This window comes from Wolffia australiana, chromosome 5 (assembly GCF_029677425.1).
Source record: "Wolffia australiana isolate 7733 chromosome 5, ASM2967742v1".
Taxonomy (NCBI): domain Eukaryota; kingdom Viridiplantae; phylum Streptophyta; class Magnoliopsida; order Alismatales; family Araceae; genus Wolffia; species Wolffia australiana.
Genome location: NC_135839.1, coordinates 19,049,104 through 19,073,022, shown reverse-complemented (window position 1 = coordinate 19,073,022; position 23,919 = coordinate 19,049,104). Strand labels below are relative to the sequence as shown.

Here is a 23,919-nt window from a genome sequence, read left to right as displayed (position 1 = left end):
ACATCTTTCTTAATGAAATGTCTTCCTGGATTTTTAATAAATGTGTTTGACCAGTAAATCAACTAAATATTTTCATGAATTAGATATCAAACTAGGTATTAATGAGATATTTGTTTTTAATATATCTGAAACTCAGTTTTTCATGTGGCATTGGATTTAATAATTTCATTTGGGTACAAACTTATTTTTTGGGTATATTGTTTACATAATTTCATGAATTTTCATTTCCATGTTTTTAGCATGGAGGATTCTTGTATTTCTTTAAATATCCCCTAACAAGATGGTCAAAATTAGATAAAACATGTCATGGATCCCCTTCGTGCATATTTTTTTGAATTCCTAATATTAAATCTTTGATATCATTTCAATTTTTCTACGTTTCTAATTGAATAATGTTCTACAATGGTTCTCTGTACATTGTTTCTCGTTTTTTGGTCAATAAATGTTAATAAAATTGTGTGAAGATTGCCTTTTTTGTATTGATGACATTATTTACCTTGGTGAGAACTAGGAAAACTGAGTTTCTTTCCCTTTTTGCAGATTTTTATTGAAATAAACTTATTAGGATACATATTTGTGTCAATAGAAATTTATTGTTTTCGTGAGGACTAGTGATTGTTGTTCCATCATAGTTTTATGCAAATTTAGTACCTCTATAATCCCTCATAATCTTTCTGCGCGCAATAAATTTGAATCATTGGTTCAACTTCTTTAATTATGTACTTACATTTTTCCATTTACATTGATCTTTGCTTTCGTCATTCAAGTTTTATGAGTCTAATCTTATATCTTATACAGCTCAATGCATCGACTTTTGTGCCTTTTCTCAGATGGGTCTTCAACAATTTGATAAATTATGTATTTTGACTTCATATATTAGAATTTGAATGAGGACATCTGAAATTCTGATGTGTTATTTAGATAGAGTGCTGAATCTTGTACGTGATAAGATACTTGCATTACGATAAGTAGACCATTATTCTGGTCTTTCCTGAAATGAATAGGCCCATCTTTTTTCATTTCACCATGAAAAACTCTTCTGATTATTTAGAGGTTTTATTCAATTCTGTTTTAGAAGGTGAAATGTACCTCCCATTTGTAGTTTTTCCTCCCCCAATTTCTATGACGCTTCAAATAATAATAATTAACTCTTATCCTACAACTAATACGATGGCTTGGATTAGTCAAGGCATCCCCTTTTGTGCCTTCCGCCTAATGGCACCTTGGAAATTTGATAGTATCTATGTTTTTCATAGATATCTTTGAACATTAAAGGCATGGCTGCTTAACTCTGATGTGTTCATTAGAGAAGATGAACATGGATGCGTGATCCGGTAATAATACTATCTGATGCGAGGTAACTTGTATTGCTATTAATATAGTATCGATCTGGTCTTTACTAAATTGAGGTCATTCAACCAGAGTTTCAAAATTACATTGTGCTCTGTGATTTTGAAATGTTTTTCTGACATAAATATGTCAATTCCTTCTCCAATTCACTTTCACGATTGCTCAGACTTGTGTCCAAGATCTCTAATGCTCTGTACAACCAGCCTAAAAAATAATGATTTATTTTTCTATTTCTCAAGATATCTCTGCCGGAGTGCTACCGTTTCGCTTTTGATCTTACCGATGATTACATATTCGTTTTCCATTCTGTTAGAGGATGACGAAAATTTCCGTTATCCGTTATCCGTTATCGTTTCTATAATCTATCTACCGCGATAAAGGGAGAGAGAGAGAGACAGAGCGAGAGAGAGAGATAGAGAGATAGAGAGAGAAAGAGAGAGAGGGCAGGAGAGAGAGAGAGAGGGAGGGAGAGATATCGAGCAAGCGAGGAGAGCGCACGAGAACGAGCTAGAGGGAGGGAGATATGGGGAGATTGAGATAGAGGGATGGAGAGTTGTTGGGGATTTGTCAGCCCCCCCCACCGCGGGAATGCTGGAGAAGGGGGGCTTGACTGGTCTACCCCCTTTGAGAGAGGGGGGCACGGGAATCAAGGCGCCCCTCTCCATCTTGTCCTTTGTGAGGAAATGGCCCACTTGGGTGCTCATTTCTCCCTCATTTCTTTTATCTTCATCACTGAGAGAGCGGGAAGGAGAGCAAGAGAGACTGAGAGAGAGGCTGAGAGGGAGAACGAGCGTCATAGAGAGTGGGAGAGAGAGTCAGAGACAGGGAGAACGAGCGTCATAGAGAGAGGGAGAGAGAGAGAGTCAGAGACAGGGAGAACGAGCGTCATAGAGAGAGGGAGAGAGAGAACCGGAGGACGACTGAGAGAGCGGAAGGAGAGCAACAGAGACTGAGAGAGAGGCTGAGAGGGAGAACAAGCGTCATAGAGAGTGGGAGAGAAAGAAAGTCAGAGACAGGGAGAACGAGCGTCATACAGAGTGGGAGAGAGAGAGAGTCAGAGACAGGGAGAACGAGCGTCATAGAGAGAGGGAGAGAGAGAGAGAGAGAGAGAGAGAGAGAGAGAGAGAGAGAGAGAGAGAGAGAGAGAACCGGAGGACGACTGAGAGAGCGGAAGGAGAGCAACAGAGACTGAGAGAGAGGCTGAGAGGGAGAACAAGCGTCATAGAGAGTGGGAGAGAAAGAAAGTCAGAGACAGGGAGAACGAGCGTCATAGAGAGAGGGAGAGAGAGAGAGAGAACAGGAGGACGACTGAGAGAGCGGGAATCAGAGCAAGGGAGACTGAGAGAGAGGCTGAGAGAGGGAGAATGAGCGTCATAGAGAGAGGGAGAGAGTGGGAGAGAAAGAGAGTCAGAGAGAGGGAGAACGAGCGTCATAGAGAGAGGGAGAGGGGGAGAGAGAGAGAGAGAGAGAGAGAGAGAGAGAGAGAGAGAGAGAGAGAGAGAGAGACACAGAGAGAGAGAGAGACAGAGAGAGGCTTAACGGTTATAAAAAAATTGTTTCGTAATCAATATCGTTATCCAGCTTAATGATATCGGTATCCATTATCGTTCTCGGACATGTTTTTGACTTTTCCAGATAACGGATATCGGATACCGTTAGTAGCACCCTTGCTGCAGTTCTATTAAGAGACCCGGTCATTCATCTTTTTGACCGAAACACTTGAACAGTTTTGATCGGATCCCTTTAGGTCGACTTTAATCGTTTTTTTATTCTGAGATATAGATCGGTTGAGCTGTAAGCTATAATTTCTGATATCTAAAACAACTTTCTATATTGGTTCTCCCGTAGATATAACTTTTCATTGACCTGCAGTTTTTTTATCCGTGGTTGACATTTACAGCTCGAGTAACTATTGAATGTAAATAATTGGGCTAAATAGAAAGTAATCTGTGGTTACTCTCTGGGAGTCAACTGTCCGCTTCCTCTTACTGCCTAACAGCTTGTTTGTTAATTCTACTCTTTATTGAAGCTATTCAGACTATCTAATTTGAGTGAAATTTCCGCGTTCAACTGTTTTTTTTGTATCTACAACTTTCTTTCTCAAGTCTCCACTGTCTTCCTCCAGTGCCATTCCTATGTTGTGCTATTACTATTGAGTTTATAATTGTTTTTCTCCGTTTGGTCGATATCTGATTCGTGTCGGAATATATTAACGTATCTCGGAAAACTGTTTCTTCGAAGTCCACCCGACCGGGTATCTGGAAAGAGGGCGAAAAATCCTGACGGGTTTGAGCGGGCGAATTTCGCATGAGATTTCATAGTACCCATCGCTAACAATTTTTTTATAAGACAATCTTGAAGATGAACAACCGAAAAAGGGCATGAACATTGCGCATTTTCACAACCAATCGCTACAAGGGCAACCGAAATAACAAATCGAATTATCTAATACCAGGCTTATTTCCCAAAGATCTACGCGACGACTGCACGCCCAGGACGAGTTATTCCCCACGCATACAAAACGGTCTTCGCAAGCCACTGAACTTGAAGGTCTGATAATCTCTCCCATCTCTTCAACTGACGAGGTCAATTCCCTGCGAGATGAGGGAGTCGGACAGAACCTGGTTCGCTGACTCAGTGGGGTGGACACTGTCAAAGAACACGTATCCAGTAGCGTTACGGCACGTTCCCGGCGACTTCGGGTTGCAGAGAACAGACGTCTCCACCGTTCCCGTCCCGCAGCATCCTTTTCTGGACTCGAAGAATCCTGCGCCATAAACCATAACCATAATTATATTAAAAGCGACAAGTTTCTGATCTCGATGACAGGAGTGCTACTCGATTCGTGTTACATAAATTATTTCCTTCGTTTTTTGCAAGACTCATTACAAAATTTTAATTGCTGAGTTCCTTGGTAAGATTTTGCTCTTTCGGGCGAGACCACGAACATAAAAAACGAAGCAGCGGTCAAGGGAGAGATGATCTTGTTTGTGGAGAGGAGATTACCGAAATCGGAAGGTTTCTCGATGAGGTCGAGGGTGGGCTTGTAGATGTCGAAAACTGCGATCTTGAGGTTGGGCAGACTTTTGCCCAGAGAGTCCGCCGCCGCGATGAGCTTCTTGTTGAAGTTCTGAGCGTCGATGTTGAACCTTTCAACGCAGTCGTTGCTGCCTCCGCCGAATAGAGTGATAACGGCGGGGACGCAGCCAATTGGTGGCAGCGCCGTCACGCCAATCCTGCGTGCCCCCAGCTTATGTAGGTCCTACTCAGAACATACCCACAAGTTAGTTCTATAGATAGCCTGGTGATTTTATTCCACTAATCTCTTATATAACAAAACACTGATCCAGATTCATAATATATTTTTCCAAAAGTTCATGTAGATAAGTCTAGCACGAAAAACATGATGTATCAATAATAAGAAGGAACTAAATAAATGAGAAAAGGGTTTGTGAATTGTGATAAAAAATCTCTATTTTTATCTTTATGCTGTGTGGATTCTTCTGTGGACCCTCAGACAATAGAAATGGCTACAGTGATTCTGTCAATGGCGGCGGGGAAGACGACACGTTTCTCACTAGCTCTAATGGGCCACCGGCAGGCAGTCAACCCACGCGGCTTGAAATTGAGCTTTCTGGTATGTGGCTTATCCTTTCGGAAAAAAACAAGCAAAATTTTTCTACGGAGTAGTAGTAGTAGTAATAGTAGTGGCTGGTCTTTGGCACATTCATCACCGACGGTAATGAAGAGGACAAGGAACTTCGAGATTTTTGCTTAGGGGAAGAACGAACTCACCCTGATGAAGCCGCAGAAGATGCTGACGAGGAAGGATGAGAATTCTTCGGGGGTGTAAACCTTGTTGATAAGGGGATTTACATAGTAGTTCTGCACAAAGTCTGTGCTTCCAGTGCTCACGATGTAAAGAGCTTCGGTGATAATGGAAGATGTGTTCTCTCGTGCCACCCGCTCCAGCCTCGACTGGTACTCCTTGTAGTACTCCAGCTGCTGGGACAACGGAATCGCGTTCTGCACAGAGACTCAAATCTTTGATTATAAAAGACGATAAGTCGAAATAAAACTGAAAACCTCGACGTCGTTTTTAAGATTAAATGTGACAGTGACGCGTTTTTAAGTAATTTTCGGGGGCCATTCTATTAAGCTTTAATGTCTTGGTCGAGACAGATCAACCATGTATTTCTGCCGAGAATACGAGATAAATGTCTGCAACTATGTTTAAAATAACAAAAGGTTAGCCATGCATCACAGTTGACGTGAAGACTTACCAGGGTCAACGCGGTTGCATCGTAGTATCCCGAGCCCGCAGAGCCGAAGTTAGCCCCAATGAGCAGGTTCTTCCCAGAAGCCTCAGGGCTAAGATACGCTCTCGGGTACTCGTCGAAACCCAGGTTCTCAGCTGCATAATTTACAAACCGTATCTTTCAAGAAACGAAGAGCGAGGTGCATTTCCTTAAAGAGAAGCCTCTGCGATAACCTCACCGGTGATATCGGTGGCAAGCTTGCCGTTGCAGAATCTCCCGGTAGGGCTCTTCGTCACGAAGTCCCTTCCATAAGGCAGAAAGTCGGATCTGAAGAGCGTGGGAAGATAGTTGTTGTTGCCCACGTCCACAGACGAGTCGCCAAACAAAATGATCGCCGGCACAAGCTGGGCATTTCCTCCTGCGATCCTTAGAACGAGTAGCGACACGAAAATCGCGTAGAAATCTCCGCCGCGGGAGCCCATGTAAGCCATTCTCTCTTTCTCAACAGATGTCTTCCCTTCTCTGAGTTTCAGGCCTGGCGAGCCGGCTCTTATAAGCACGTAGCCCGTCTGGAACGCGTTCATACGAGCGGACACGCAAGAGGGAAGTAAATTGCTTGGGGTTTGTTGACGAGCATTCAATGCTCTCGCGAGCGTCCTTGGGTTTGGACTGGGAGACTGAGTTGCCGACTAGACTGCGGCTTCTCTCTTCTTTCTTCCCCATCTTTACTGCGTTCAACTACTCCGGAGGCGCATTAGTACGCCGAAGGTAAGCGATGGCTATCAAAAGTTAGCTGGCGAGTCGCGCTGGACAGAGCTGAGAGAAAAGAACGAACGCTGGCCTTTATAAGAAGCCCACCATTTCCATATTTCCTCCCTGTAAATTCGTCCGACAGTACATCAAGTCAACGTTTGCATGACTATACCGTATATCTTGTCAAACCCTCGGTAAATGGACTCCAGCGAAGGACGATCAGCCATGAATTGGCCGAATCTTCTGCCGTTTGGATGGGGTGAATCTGTTCCGGTCCCGGTTAGAATTTATCCAAGAAGAGCACATTCGCTGATAAGCTACGAGTGCTTCTGCCCAGAGCGTTTTATCTTCGTTCAAGTACAAGAGATCAGTAGACAGACTGGTTGAAATTCTACGGTCTGACAGGTTGAGAATTCACTGCATTATTCCTTCTTCGGCCGGTAAACAGTCAGAAAGAAGGCTGTGCAGAGGGTTAACAGGTGCTTCGGTTTATACAAATGTCGGCTGCACTTGGTCCAGAATCGATCGAAGCCATAACTAATGCCGGTGCCGCACTTGAAAGAAAAACCCTAGAGAGGTAAAGTTACTTCTATAATCGGACAGGGTGAAATTGGAGATTTCCCGGTTGCGCGATGCCCAATATTATCGCTTTGCATGAGAACGCTCGTTTTTCGTCTCAACGTAATTATGCCTTTGAGTTAGCGCATGAGTGCGTTCGATGGGGACGTAAGATCAACGAAGAGAACATGCATGGATTAGAGGCTATGATATTTCAGTTCCATCGCTGTCCGCACACAATCAGAATTTATGCAGACTTAATCGTGTGATTCGTGGAGTACGAAGGATCATTGATTCAACAAAGTTCCGGGAAAACGATTGATACAAAGGTCCGATGTGACACTCAGATAAGTTAATACATACATTTTGATGTTCATTCCCAATTAATGTCGGTCCATTACACATAAGAAAGCGAAAGCATAGAGATAGATGCTGAGACGGAGACAGCGCAATAGATAATAGCTCATAAGACGGAATCAGACTTGGGTACCTATGTTAATTGTCTTCGATAACTGGTCGTACAAATATCTTCGTCCAAGTAGATCTTTCCGGGTCCAATTTGAACGTCGAAAGAAAAGATGCTTCATTTTTCACTGTTTTAAGAGAGAGAGGGAAAGGTATAGAGAGAGTGTGTGAGAAAGAGACGGAGAGGGATAGAGAGAGAGAGATGGAAAGATATAGAGAGAGAGTGAGAAAGAGACCGAGAGGGATAGAGAGAGAGATGGAAAGGTATAGAGAGAGAGCGAGAAAGAGACCGAGAGGGATAGAGAGAGAGAGAGATGGAAAGGTATAGAGAGAGAGCGAGAAAGAGACCGAGAGGGATAGAGAGAGAGAGAGATGGAAAGGTATAGAGAGAGAGTGACAGAGAGACCGAGGATAGGGAGAGAGATGGATTGAGAGAAAGAGGGAGAGGTATAGAGAGAGAGTGAGAGAGAAGGATAGAGAGAGAGGGAAATGTATGGAGAGAGAGTGAGAAAGAGAGGGAGAGGGATAGAGAGAGAGAGGGAGAGGTATAGATAGTGAGAGTGAGAGAGATGGGAAGATATAAAGATAGTCAGAAAGAGAGGGAGAGGGATAGAAAGAGAGGGAAATGGATAGAGAGAGAGAGGGAGATGTATAGATAGTGAGAGTGAGAGAGATGGGAAGATATAAAGATAGTCAGAAAGAGAGGGAGAGGGATAGAAAGGGAGGGAAATGGATAGAGAAAGAGAGGGAGAGAGAGAGAGAGAGAGAGAGAGAGAGAGAGAGAGAGAGAGAGAGAGAGAGAGAGAGAGAGAGAGAGAGAGAGAGAGAGAGAGAGCGCGCGATAAGCTTGCGATTTTTATCCGATCAAGTGCCTTTAGACTAGAGTGCAACATGGTCGATTAGTTAGCCGGAAGGTTTGTGGCGGATAACGAAGTGTACAGAGCTTGATAGCGATGGGTGGAGGGCGGAGGGACAAGCACCTTGGCCTTATCGCCAGAGCCACCGGACGTCCATGTGAGGACGTCAAATTTATGAGACAACGTGACGGTTCAAAAGGGCCTTAATGAAGGCATCAGCCGGTGCTGGCCGGCCTACCAAACAGGCCTGCCCTCTCGCTGCGGAGCAGCTTGGAACGTTCAAATCTTCGTTAACTGGGCAGGGAATCGTATGCAAGTTGCGTATCCGACACTCCGGTAGATGAATTAGCTGGCATCCAGAGTCATTACATTTCGCTTATTATGTTTCCTCTTAATGAATTACCAGACCCTGATGGCCCACTCGGTATCGAAGAAAGCCATGGTCAATGGATGCTCAAAATTGGGATAAATATCTATCACGGTTTATGAGGGCCACGTTATTCTGGATATCGATAATTTTAACTATTAGTCGCTCTAACGAGTCAAAATAGCTGTCTTCGTAAAGATCCATTAGGTAGATGAGGGATCAATACAGTACCATGGGAGAAGATCCAAAAAAATAGTTAGAAACTGTAGCCCGCAAGTAGGTGAAGGCTAATGTAAGCGTAATGAGCGATGTTGGCAATATAAAGAAAGAGGATTAAATATAATATTCCAGTGTACATAAAGCATTGAATGGACGGAACAGTAGGTGCGTGAAAGACAAAAAGAGTGGGCGGTTCAAACTATTTGGTGATTCAAACAGAGATGATGGTCTTTGTATTTGAAATTCATATGCAAAGGCAGTCTGGAAGATACATGATGAAGTGAAATATTGAGAGAAAAGTTCACAACTACTGGTGCCAATAACTTTCTCCAAAATGGAGCCTCCCGGCCTCAAAGATATTCCAGTCGGTATGAAGTATAGTGTCATTTATTTATAAAGGGTAAACTTAGGAATGTATCAGATTCTTTTGTAAAGCTAAATTATAAATAATTGGTTTACAGCTACATTGTTAGCTGTTCCCACATCATGACATCAGAACATTTACAGCTACAATTTAGGAATCTACTTGGTACTTATCTACAACGTTTAAATAAATAATTCAAAATATCTTCTAAGCTAAGAAGGATGTAGAGGGAAAGGGAAATGAAAACATTTTATGTTGATTTATAAAGATAAGGAGTAACTAATGGGGGCACTGGTTTATTAACCAAAATTTTATTAATTATTATCTAAGTAATTAAAATATTGCAGGTTTTTCTATCTATGGAAACGGATAGAAGATAAAGTGGACTCGGTGATTTTAATACACATTAGGCTAGTCCATAATGTTGTCCTAAAGATATCTAACCCAGAGTTGTGAAAGTCCTAACTAATGATTTTGGTTGCTTCCCCCAATATAAATCTTTTGGTAATGGGGAGCTTTAACAGGAATATCGAAAGAATAAAAATGTGATCCAGTTTTGATATCTTGAATCACGAAGTCTTCCAATGATGATCAGAATGCCAGCTTCTCCAAGTCAGCACTCAAAGCCTACTCTGTAGACCCGAAATGTAGTTAACTATTAGATTATTCCTTTGTAATGCATACCCTTCTATGTTTCTATTAGAAAATATGAACTTAGTGACAATATGTAGTTAACTAATGTTATTAGACTTCACCTTGCCTCTTGTCAATAAAAAATATCACGCGGTTTTAATAATAATTTTATATATCTTCAGATATTCCTTTAAGTGCAACAATTCATAACTACATATTATTCTGATTTTATAATACGAGTTTTCTTCATTTTCTTGTATTTTCATGGAACTTTGGGACCTCTGATTATTATTAAGTAGATTTTTTTGTATTAACAAATAAAAATTGATTTATTTATATATGCTTTTAATTTAAAACCTAGTTTAATCCCATTTTTTAATCCATTCTGCCTGCTGTTGTAATATGATTCTGTCTGATCATGACCAATCACTGGCTACAACAAATGATTGGCACTTCCCAATCATTGGTTATGGTGATGTAAAACGTATTTGTCGGGATCGATCGACACGTGTTACAATACAGGAAATAAGATAATATGCACGAATTTGAAATATGTATGACTTTTGATAGTACTCAAAACGAGTGCATATGACAGCTGATAATCCAAGAACACACTTCAATTAATTCCAGGCAGAAAAGATTAATCACAATTAAACTCTCAATGTCCCATGCAATGAACTAGACACTTATGACGTGAGGAGCTTGACAGCCTGGTAGCATCCACGTCTTTTGTTATCATGCGATTAGTCTTCTACCACAAGAATATCCTAGGACTCGACGAGGTGGTTGACCTATGTGCAATTTTTCAAACACAACATAGGAACAGATAGGGGACGACGACACTGGAGAAAGCACTCAACGAGGTGGTTAACCTATGTGCAATTATTTCAAACACGGCAGAGGAACAGATAGGGGACACCGACATTGGAGAAAGTAACAATACTGATAAAGAAGGGGAGTCGAGAAGAACCTGGCATTAGGAGAGACAGTCGATGAAATGACCGCGCCAATCTGAATAGAAGTGTGCGATTGGCCTTCGGACGAATGCCTTTGATAAGTACTCAGCCTTGTGCGGGTGAGACGGCTGGGTGATGACGGCTCTAGGCTTTGGTCGATGGCAATGTTCCACGCAGAGGCAAGAGGGTTGGCATGCACGATGAGATGATGCATAGCGTGGATAGGGACGCGTGGCGCATGAACGCGCGGAGCAAGAACGCATGGCACTAGGGCGCGGAGTGTAGGCCGCACAGTGTGGGGATGCGCGGCACGGAGGCACGCAGTGCAGAGGCACGCGGTGCAGGGACGCTCAGTGTGGGGCTCGCAGTGCAAGGGCGCACGCGGCAAGCGACTTGCAGTCGACAAGGCACGCGGGTGTAGCGCACATGGGCGCTAGGGCCGAGGGGGCCGCAAGGGGTCGCAGGAGTCAACAATGGTAGCGGCGGCTGTGGTAGAGGCAGTATCAGTGGTAGCGATGACGGGGGTAGCGGCGGCTGCGACGGCACAATTGTGGCGGCAATTCAAAAACAAGGGTTCTTGAATGGCGTCCCTTCAAGAACTCATCTTCTAGAGGAATTCCAAGAATCTATGACGGTTGAGAGATGTCCTCGACAGCTATTCATTCCACGGAGTGGTCTCAAGGTGGGAGATGGGCACGGCAACGAGGGATCCCACAATCTCAACACATTGTAGATCTACAACTGCACTACACTTTCTAAAAGAAAACAATACTTCAAAGAAGAAAAAACTTTCAATTTTATAAAATGACAACCTGCCTATCCATGGACATGCCATCCCTTTATATAGGGAGGGAGGATGCCCAAGTGGCCAACAACAAGGGAAAAAACCATTGCGAGATGATATCCCCTTAACGTACATTACAAAGACGAAAGAAAATAACGAACGAGGCACAAAATACAATGACCCAATCCGATTGTTCGAGGAAATTAAAATACAAAGAAATAATATACAACCCTTACGGATGAGAATAAGGCCAGATACTTGAAGCTAGAATTACGAACATCAGCTCGAGCAGCTCGGCGCGGTTGAACTTGTCCGATGTTGATGCAGTCGCGATGATCCCACATCATATGGTCAATGGTTTGTAGTGCCTCCCAATGCACTTTCAGTTCACCTTTTAATATAAAACTATGTAGAAAAAATTAAAAATAATGGATCCAATTACAAGAATGTTATTTGACGCATGGACACTTGCAAATGGAGAAAAACAAAAAATTCTAATAAATGCACCAAAAACCTTTTTATGCAGTATCATAGGTGGGATTAAGTAATTTACAAATGGAAAAATGGTAGAAGTGTTGCAATTCAGTATTATTTTTTAGTTTCTTTGTGTATTCTTGGGAAAATTAATGGGGCATTGTTTGATTCATGATTTTTAATGCCAGTTATTGATACTTTTGGGAAAATTTGAAGACATATATCAGCACATAATTTTAAGAATATTTTTTAAGTAATATTTTAAGACACAAAAATTGGAAAATCTGAGGATTTTATCACCACTCTAGGTGATCCGTTATATAGATAGAGTGTGATAGAGAAGTAATCAATATGCTAGATTTCTCCAACTTTTAAATGCAACTTTGAATTTTTCAGATGGAGTTCCAAGTCAAAATTTTAAGTGTAGTTATATATTTATTCTCCATCTTCCACACACCTGTATAAACATAGTTCAAGGGCGTCAAATATGTCATAAATACTTGAAGAAAATATGAGGCAATATGGAAATATCTTGATGGAGTCTTACATATTTATGGTATCTATCGAAAGCATAAATTTAAAAACTCTCTGAAACTATCGTGAAACTTTCATATAATCAAATGGATAACTTCAACAATTTGAGATAAAAAGAGTGTGATTATCCAACTAATACGTTATCAATGAGGCTAATTGGGGAGAAAGAGAGATATTTGGTGGAACTTTTTAATAAGTTGAATTCTTTAGAGAGAAGGAAGTAGTTGTTATACTTGAATATTACTTGGTGGGAAAAAAGAATGCTTTGAAAAAATTAAATTTATTTATTTGATTATATGCTTGGTACATTAGCCTCTTGATGCTGCTCATCGATGACAAGTCTAGAGGGGTATAAGAGCACATCTTGTTCCAAAAGCCATTGATGTATAGTGTGCTACAATAGGATCCACCATTGGTGCACATATGCACTAAGATAGAGCACACCAAAGTTAATTTTCCAGCATTGGGTGGGGGGAGGCAACCAAGTGAGGGCAGGATTAGTGCCTTCTTGCTAAGTGTGATGTTTAACTGTTTCCACATGCTGATGCTCATATAAATTATTTTGACAATACTTCATAATGTCATATCTAAAGAGCCAACCTGTTAATTCCTACAACCTAAAAAATCTTACAGTGATTTTGTGAATGCTGCTTGCATTAACAAATTCTAAAGGTCAATAGTGGTTTACTTTGATTTTTACAATAGTCTACAAAAAAATCACCATTTCTTTTAAATATTTATTCTAATATCTGGGAGTCTAAGAACAAGTGCACTAAATAGCTAAAGATACCGAAATAACCTATTGTTGAATTAGTTTAATGATTATATTATTTTTTTTGGAAAATTTTAAGGAAAACAAAAGTTAGAAAATGTGTTAGTGATCTTATAATATGATACTTTTCTTTACATTGTTTATAATGTAATGGAGGTTCATTCACTTTGTATGTGCACGCCTGGTAGTTTATCTCTGATTATTCTAATTATAATGAGGAGTTTCAATTAATTTTTCAAAATAAACCACACTATGCTTACCCCAAAGTTAGTCGAATTTCAGATTGTTATATTATTCGGAGACCAAAAACACAATCTAGTGTTAAATATTATTTACCTAACTTTAAATGACTTGTATTTTTTAGATTCATAATTTTGTGTACATTATAAACCTATTTAAACTTATTGTATACCAACTATGTTAACATCATAAAACATACCAGAGAAGAGTACATTTAAAAAATATTTAGAGAACATTTTTCAAATAAAATGAAGGAACATGTATCAATAATTTATTTAAATATATAAATTATCTTTTGCAAGAATATTTTTATGATTAACCTTTCTTTCTTATCCATATCCGCCGTGATGGCATCACACTACGGGGATAATCTATCCTGAAAAATATATCCAAAATTCATTTTATTGCATTATCTATGCCTGATCACATGATGAAGATGGTTGATACAGGAATATTTTGTGTGAAGCCACTAAGGAGAGGAATTGGGTGTTATTTGGGAAAGAGCTCATGCAACTGATATGTAGAAATCTGTGAATTGTTTCAAAGATTTTTTTATGCAAAGTAAATTCTTTTCATATGTGTATAATCTATCTTTTGAGCTGACACATAAACAACATATTATCAGTAGATTACACATAAAGAACATATTGTGTAACCCATTTAACAAAATGGATAACTCTTTTTTTATTGTCAACATTTGATTTACCATAATTATGTTACCATAAGAGGAAGAAAAATAAGAAAAACCGGGTTATTCAAACTTAAAGTAGAAAATTTCACCAATAAGATATGAAGACTTACTTCCCATTTGGGGTTGTGTAAAAAATATTTTCATGTCAGACAGGTTTCCAAATTACACTAGCAAAATGTCAATGGATGCTAGTGTATTGTAAATGAAAATTAGAGTACTTTATAATAAGTTAATGAAGTAATCATTTAAATCCAGTTATTTGGACATTGTTTTCAGATTATTAGAAATAATATATGGGATATGTAATAGTTATTAAAAATTCACCTCTTTGTATTTTCACAATTAGATTTTCTGCTGATTTATTTGTTTTTATTTTTGTTCCTTTTGAAAGTTATTAAGAGTTGGTCAACTGGAAACTATTGAATTGTAAAAGAAATTGTTACATTTTATTTCTTCTGGAACATAAATAAAAATATGCCAGGATAATACCTCTACTTACAATACCTATAACTATTCTAATAGCAGTTTTACTTCTATTTTTCAAAGAGACAAAAAAAATCGTCGCCCTGTACATGTATCACAAATTTTGACTGAATCTGACCTTGGATCTATAAGCCCCCATTTTGAACATCAGAAGGTTTCTATCTGGTTCTGGTAATTCAATAGTAAATAAATATATTTTTAATACCAGAAAAAAGTGTGTTTTACTTTAATTTTTTATAATTCATATGCATCTGGATCTGTTCATAAGAAAAGGTTGAAGGGACTTTGATTTATTTTTTGGGCAAATAGAAAATTATTAATAATACATATTTAAATATCTCTTTGAGAAAGTGCCAAAATTTCCCTCACTAGTAGTTATGTTACACCCATACATTAGATAAAATTTATTATATAAGCTATTCAAATAAAAAAGTGTGTTTTACTTTAATTTTTTATAATTCATATACATCTGGATCTCTTTATAAGAAAAGGTCGAAGGGACTTTGATTTATTTTTTGGGAAAATAGAATAATATTAATAATACATCTTTGAAAATCTCTTTGAGAAAGTGCCAAAATTTCCCTTACTAGTAGTTATATTACACCCATATATTAGATAAAATTTATTATATAAGCTATTCTTATAAATATTTAGGATCATACTAGGCATGCATCTTTATCTGTAATGGTGCACCAATAATTTATTTGAATGGATATATTATCCTTCTTTTTTATTTTTTCAAGATTATACTTTAATTTTTTTTATTTTTTCTTAAATTATTTTTAGTGCAGTAATTACCTGTGTACAATTCGTATACAAACTAGTTTCAGAAAATTTATAATTATAAAAATAAAAATTTATATTATCTTTATAATTTTTATTAATAGTTTTCACAAATTTTTGTTTTACTGTAATTCGTTTTGGGATAGTGGAGTAGGGGTAACTATATTCAACCCCATGCGCTTTCAAAAATTCAATGCTTAATATTTGGGGTTTCCGAGTATGCATTTGCTTAAATATGGCTTAAGGAAGGGCTTTTAAGCCTTTTGCTCAATTATGTGGTATAATCATTTTTTGTGGAAGAGAAATATTGACGTTGTAAAATGAACTCAAAATAATGTCCCTTTTATCTTATTGTATTAAGTAAATTTACTGTAAACTAACATTTTAATGACCTTTCTTCTTACACCAATAAGGACGTTCAACATTTAAAATATTTCATGGTTGTGATGAAACTAGTGTACGACTGATGAACTCGAATTTACGTGTATTAATTATGTCATTGTTGTGATTTGAGTCCCATGAAATAGATTTATAAACCTCAATTAGTATAGTTATTAAGAAAGGGTTGATCCTCAAGGGATCTATGTAATCAGATTAGATAGTTTCTTTAGTAATGAGAGAGGAATATTAATAATTATAAGAAGGTGATTTGGGGTAAGAGATGGAGTATTACTGAATTTCAGAGGATGTCTGAGAGTAAGAGAGTGTAATTAGTATATAATTAAGTATTAGATATGGATTTTAAAAACTTTTTGGAGATAATTGATTGATCGGAATAAGAATTTAAGAGTTATGATGAAGAGAGACAGGAAATAAAGACTTGAGAAGTCGAGATGTATACTCCCCTCAAAGAAAGACAAAACCTAAATTATCCATGGAAGATAATACAATGAAAAACCCAATCCAAACCTTCACACAAACCTTGATGAGCGTCAGCCATAGGTTGGGTGATGCTCGATTTTCTTCGATCATGATCCTTTGCTTGTTCTTGCTTCCACAACACTGTCTATGCGTCAAACAATGAATAGATTAGGCCTTGAACCTCTCCTTCACCTTCTGGTAGCCTGTTGCTAAGGAGATACCAAAAAGCCCGAAGAGAAAACATTTTGGTTCTTCTAGGGGCTACATAGGGTTTAGAGGGCATTTGGGGTCATCAGTATTTTTTGTCAAATATTTTAGAATTCAAAACCAAGATTGAGCCATACCAAATGAAAGATCATGATGTAGGGAGGCTGTCATAAAACTTCATGTGAATCCAATATGTAGATCAAAAGATATTGCTGGTTTAAATTGGATTAATGCGGACCGTCGTATCAAAAGGTCCACCAAGTGTGACATGTGTCGCACCTTGATTGGGTGCAATAGTGTCACTCTTTTTTAAAGATGATTTGGAACTTTAATGTGGACTATCCATTCATGATGATCATGATTGGATGGTCCATGATTGTGAATATACTCACTTTAATAAAGTGCAAACTTAGGTAGGGGACTACTATTTATCACACCCATCCACATCTGATCATGATAGGATGGATGCCACGTCTGATATGTATCATGCATCAGATAGAGGGAATCAACGTTGGTAAATCATGGCCCTCCGATCGCCATTAGGCGGCTCACATTTCTGACATGCATCAAAGATCAAAGGAAGAGAGAGAGTTGCTCGTTTGATAATTGGATCTGAATTCAATGATCATCAGGGGTCGCGTGTGCCCTTGAAAAAGGTCTCCAGGGGAAAGTGAACACGTCACGTGCTCTCAAGGCTTTTGTGGGACTTTAGTCTGACATTGGTAATATGTTGACCATTTATGCATGTATAAACTTAACAATTTATGTATATTCAAATCACAGATTATGCAACCCACACACTTTCTCTCATGTGCGAGTTACATGCACACCATGTGTGCAACCTCACGTGCTCGTAGTGTTGGGCCTTTCCCAATGGCCCATGTGGTCGGCAAGGACATCTACATTGTGGGTATCCCACCATATTGGGGGATCTGTCCCACCTGCAACGTTCACGATCTGGTCCGATAATGTCCTATGTCACCCATTGTTAAGCCTCACCACCCCTTGAGCCTCAATAGTGATGTGACCAAGGGACACCATTTATCTCCACCCATTCTATCCCCATTGAGGCATGAGCATTTCAAGTCGGTACAAGAGGAGGAAATTAATGTTGTAGGGGAGCGGATGTATCGCAAGTTTCTTGTGCAGTAGTAGGGCATACCATCGCCCAACAACATGTGGACCTCAAAGGCAGATCTCCACCGACTAAGACCATGACTTGTTTGCCCCCTAGAATATATCATTGGCTCCAACTCGTTGGAGCCGAGTTCTTCCCCCCCGGGAGGATGATGGAGGACAATTTGGAAGATTAAGCCCAAGCTCGTTAAGGGGAGAGTACTCAAATTTACCCAACAACAGCCACGTGGCAGAGCCCGAGCCGATGTGAAGTACTCAAATTGCTGATATCAGATTTGATGATAGTTTCCTATCGTCTTATATTTCATGTATGCATGATTTCCTTTGACTTTAGGAAGCCGACCCCCCTTTGTACGGGTCTCCATGTCTGTTTTGTTTTGCATGTGTTTGTCTTTTGTTCATACCATTAGGGGAGAGTCCTTGTTTGGACATCTCCCCTAAGGTGGCCCGATAGGGCAACCACACATCCCCTTCTACTATAAAAAAGAAAGATGATACTAGTTTTTTTGTTTCGAGACTCTTTGAAGAAAAATACAATCCTGAAGATGGACACTCTCGATTGTTGTCGTAAACAAGCTACCATCAATCAGAACCACCTGCTGCCGATGAGATACCTTTGAGCATCGGAATATGCTCCATCAAGTCTGAAGTGGCCGTCTAAGCGTTGCCCCGTGAAGTCGCCCCAGCCTCTTTGCGAATGCTTGGCACCATAGAGCTGGCGTCCCTGCCCCCCCCCCCCCCCAACTTGCAGTCTTGCTGTCCTTGACACGCCCCCCTACGGTTCAGGCGGCTTTCGATGCAACATCAGTGGTGATCAGTAGCGATCCCCTGGCCATAGTTGCACCTCACGTGGCTTTCGTGGGTGTTTGTAGTCACGACCCCGCCACCAACGGGCCTTTGCCATTGTCCCCCTCTTGGAGTCCCCATTGCACCATCACGTGGATGCTATCTCGTAATCCTGTGATCGCTGCCTTCCGTGCAACATTACTGGGTGCCAGTAGTAACCCAATGGCCCAGTTGCAACCCACATGGCCTCCTCGCGTACCCACGACCTTGCCATTTGCAGGCCTTGCCAGTGGCCCCCTCCCCCTGCCCCTATTGCACCACTATGCGTCTAATCTCTCGCATTCTTGCGGTTGTGTTTCACATCCCAATGGACCCAGCCACGCCTTCTGCGCCGCTTCTGCTTCGCACGTGCCCACTAGCTGTGCTAATGGCAACTACGGTCATTTCCAAGTGCAACTCACACATGACGTCACCTTTGCACGGGTCTTTCAATCGTACTATTTGTCGCAACCCATACGTACGTGTGACCTTGCTTACCCTGCCGCACCCATGGCCATTACTGCACCAACATGGGTTCCCTCTACTACACTCTTCTGTGGCCATGACACGCCGGCACACAGCCCCAGTTGAGGCTCGGCCCCATATGTCACATCCTCCTTGCTTTTATAGTATCATTACATTCTTCAGTGCCGCCCTCGTCTGTTTTGCTGTCGAGAGTTTTCAAATTGTAGGAATAACCACCAAAATTGTGTTAGGGACTTTTGATTTTCTTTGTGTCAAATCTACATCGCTCTCGACGACGATTGTAGACACTCATAAACAATGGTTGTCCCCCACTCTGTTGTCCTTCGGGCAGATCATCTGCGTCTTTGGGAGCCTATCTGTTGCCAAGACACCTCGTGTCGACTATCTGGGTTATTGTCCTGGGTCAGTAGGTTTCCGTCCTACTTCTTGCCGATTCTTCGAAAGAACATATCATCTAATCACGTTTGTTTGCATCACACATTACCACCCTCTCTTTGTGGTATAACACAAGCCATTTGATATTTTCACCTCGTGTTGCATCAGACATCACAAGAATGAAAAATATCATTAATGACATAAAGTCCATCCAATTGTGATCTCAATTTCCCTGGAAATAACTTCATACAATATTTATAAAGACAGAACTTTTTGGTTCGCATGCAGATTCATCCTCTTCAAGACCTTGCCATGAAAGTGCTTCCTTTTGGACTTCGAGTTGAGATAATTCTCATAACTTGATTCGTTAACTCTTGAATTCATGTAGCTGCAAAAGGTGACTCTTTCCTAAATCATCCAAAGGGATATTAAGTTTCATAAATAACCAAATATTCCTTATGTTCAATTTCAACAGGAACGTAACAAGCTTGCACATAGACTACTCAATATGGGGACATGCCTAAGGATGTTTTACATGCAGTCTTATAAGCCCATAGGGCATCGTAGAGTCTACTTGCCCAATCTTTCCCATCTGGCCTTGCAATTTTTTCCAAAAAAAATTTAATCTCTCTATTAAGAACTTCTACCTTCCCATTAGCTTTAGGATGGTATGGAGTAGTCATCTAATGATAGAATCCATATCATTTTAACCAATTCCTAAAATTGAAATTGTTGAAGTGACTACCATAATCACTAATGATTGCTATTGGGCATCCAAACTGACTAATATTACTTAAAATACATTTAAGGACTACTTTGTTGTAATTGGATCAATTGGGAATGGCTTCCACCCATTTGGAAACATAATTAACTACCATGAGGATATATTCATATCCCTCAGAAATTGGAAATGGTCCCATGAAGTCAATTCTCCAACTTCTTTGGTTGGCGACAAGGGCATGTGATCTTGCTTGCGCAAATTCACTGCAGCTTTGCATGCTAAATAAACTTTACAGAATTCAAAAGAATCTTTGTGCAATGTAGGCCAGTGGAAGACAGCTTGCGCCATCTTAGAAGGTGATATTTTAGGAGAATAATGTCCCCCGTACGGAGAAGAATGGCAAGATTCTAAAATTTTTCATTGTTCTTCATAGGGCACTCACCTCCTAAGTATATGATTTAAACTCAGGTTTGTTCCAGAAATTATGATTTATTTCTTTATAGAATGTTTTCAAGCATTAAAATCCCAATAATTAGGTATTTGACCTGAAACCAAATAATGTACAAGGTGTGTGTACTACTGTACCTTTGTTGCTTGCACTTCCAAGATCTGCTCATCAAGAAAATGATAAAAAGGGTGATGGTGAGTCAAAAGTTATTCAAGAAAGATGATATGCAAAAGGATTATCACACTCATTGCCATCTTTAATTTCTATATCAAATTTTTGCATTAATAAAATCCATCTCCTGAGTCCAGGTTTAGCTTCCTCTTACTTAGTAGAAATTCCAAAGCTACATGATCAGAAAAAACAACTATCTTACTACCTGACAAATAACTCCAATTTTTTTCTAAAACAAAAATAACTGCAAAAAATTCCTTTTAAGTGGTGTAATGGACTTGTGTTTCTCCCATGGTCTTGCTAGCATAGTAGATGCCCACCGGCTTCCTTTCAGCTTTTTCTCCCATAACTGCCCCTACTACAAAATGAAAGCTTATTTGACATGCAAAAAGGCAGTTTTAGCTTGAGAATCAAAAATGAAATCAACATCTTTTGAAAGCAAATTGGTCAAGGCTTTGGATATTTTGGCAAAAGTTTTTTTTTAAATCTCCTATAGAAGCATCCATGGCCAAGGGAACCCTGCAACTTACTTGAGGTTTGTCGGAGGAAGACCCTTGATCACTTCTATTTTGTCCTTGTCTACCTCAAACCCACGTTTGCTGACTTGATACCCCAGCGCTATCCCCTCTTACACCATTTGGTTTTGAGTATGGTTGATAAGCTTAAACTTGGGTATGAAAATCTAGTTAATAATGTCGTTTAGAATTTGGCTTATGCAATAAAATTTGTACTATTTACCCTTAATCCCAAAGAGAAAGGGGTCGAACCAAAGAGAGGCACTTCTCAAGAAATTTTTATCATATTTTTTATGAATTAATTCCATGGATGAATTAATTTTGTATTCAGTGAGTCTTATTTATGCTTAATTTTTTTTGTAATTATTTAAAAGTATTTAGAGTATTTATATTGATGTTTATATTTTCAATCAAAAAAATTTAGAGATAATGATTTTATTCCTATGTCCAAGTAAATCGAAACACTAAAATGCAAGACAATGTGATTTTTGAAGAGAATGTTTTATGTATTTAAATTGAGAATTCCTAAGCAAAGCAATTGGCTTATAAATTGGACTTGAAGATGGATGAAGTTTTTCGTAAAATTTTGAATTTAGGTATGTTAGATATGGAATTGACTTTTCCAATAATTTATTTCAAGATCAAGAGAGAGAATGTGTGCAAGATAATCTAGAGAGAGCAAGTAGGAAAAATTGGATAAAATCAGTTTTAGGTGAAATTCAACTCTGATCTATGGATCTAAGATGCAAGATGAGATGAGAGATAGTTTAGACCTGGGAATTTAAGTTCAGATATTGAATCAGAATCAAAATGCAATCCTAAACACCATTCAAGTCACTTCCAAGGTCATGTACATTTTTCCCATGCCTTGGCATTTTGAAATCATTCAACAAGATGTTTAAATAGTGAAGAACAGTCAACTTCAGAAGCAAATCATGTGTCCTTCTTGGATAACCGAGTTGGGGGAGAACTTTGTCAATAGTTTTTCCCTTCATGTCGACCACTATTTAATCGTATGAATCATAGAGGGTGAAAAGATGAACCTACCCTCAAAATTTGGGTGCAATCGTACGGTTGGATCTCAAGATATCTCATTTTTAAAATCACTTTATCTCAGCGATCTGATTGCTTTTTATCTCTCGTCCATGCGGTTGCCAGCCAGGTGAGAATGGGGCTTCCTGATTCACCAAGAGTATTCTCCTTGTTTGCTCTGCCTTCTGATCATGTGCTGCCAGATTTTTGCATTCCAAAAAATAATGCAATCATTGCTGTAAAGAGAGAGAGAATGTACCTTTTGAATAGCTAGGAGAGCAACATGTTGGCCCGCGTCAGCTCCCTTGGTTGTTTTTGAAAAAAAATAAGGTGACTGTGATTTCAATAAATGCACTCGGTTTTTGATTCACCACGTGCATGACTGGCTTTGATTGGCTTTGATACCAATATGATGTAACACGACGTGTCGGGATCAAAACACTTGTGGTACACCACAGGGAGGGGCGTACGATTAAACCTGGGTAACAACATGAGGAGGCTAGAGCAGTGGCATGCTCCCAACTACCCAAGTAATCAGCTCGAAGACCAACGAGGTAGGGAACAATCACTGTCCATGAGCAGAACAACATGAGTGTAAGACTAGGGTAACAACATGAGGACTCTACAAGTGTAAGACTAGGGTAACAACATGAGGAGTCTAGGGCAATGACAGGCTCCCAGAAACCTGAGTAATCTGCTCGAATGACAATGGGGTAGTGAACAATCACTGTCCGATAGTTTCCATGACATACCAAGGCATTAATGTCACATCATTTATAAGTATCTTACCAATTATAGACGGTCCTCCTCCTCCTTTTGTCGTGTCCCGCTAGTGTTCGCCCGTCCCGATGCCGGTACCGGATACCGGTATCGGGACGGATGCTGGACGGATGCCGGTACCGGAAACTTCCGGTATCGGTTTTTTCCAATATCCAGATACCGGATATCGGTATCAGATATCGGTTGCTACAGTGCCGATATCCGATACCGATATCCGTCCGATACCGTGATCCGTCTCCCGTCTCAAGGGGACAGATGACGGTATCGGATATCGGATGCGGATATCGGTTTTCGATATCTGCATCGAATTTCATAAACATTTCATATAAGTTAGTTCTTTTATGAAATTTCATATAAGGTACGTATTTCGAATTTTTAAAGTTTTGAACCTTGTTTTCTGGCAACGGCGGGAGCGGGCATCGGCGAGCACCGGCGGGCAACGGCGAGCAACGGCGGGCAACGGCGGCGGCGGGCAACGGCGGCGGCGGGCAACGGCGGCGGCAGGCAACGGCGGCGGCGGGCAACGGCGGCAGAAGGCAACAGGGGCAAGTCGATTTCCAGCTCTCTCTCTATCTTTCCTCTCAGCTTCCTCTTTTTCTCTATTTTTTCTCTCACGTTATCTTCGTCCTCTCTCAATTTCCTATCTCTCTTCGTCCTCTCCCTCTCTCACTTTCATATCTCTAGTTTACTTCTCCCTTTCTCAATTTCGTAGATCTATTTTTCTTCTCCCTCTCTCAATTTCATATCTCTATTTTTGTTCTCCCTCTCTCAATTTCATATCTCTGTCAATTTCCTATCTCTATTTTACTTCTCCCTCTC

The 23,919-nt window shown here is 39.9% G+C and overlaps 1 protein-coding gene across 1 annotated transcript; it reads right to left on the bottom strand.

The window, feature by feature from the left end:
* Positions 1-3,671: 3,671 nt before the first annotated feature.
* Positions 3,672-6,208, bottom strand: LOC144703715 (GDSL esterase/lipase APG-like). The gene is made up of 5 exons (XM_078575949.1): positions 5,848-6,208; positions 5,634-5,764; positions 5,146-5,376; positions 4,357-4,612; positions 3,672-4,117 (listed from the first exon to the last, which is right to left on the bottom strand). Exons 1-5 carry the CDS (start codon positions 6,191-6,193, stop codon positions 3,924-3,926), a joined length of 1,158 nt encoding a protein of 385 aa, XP_078432075.1. The 5' UTR covers positions 6,194-6,208; the 3' UTR covers positions 3,672-3,923.
* Between the last annotated feature and the right edge of the window lie 17,711 nt (positions 6,209-23,919).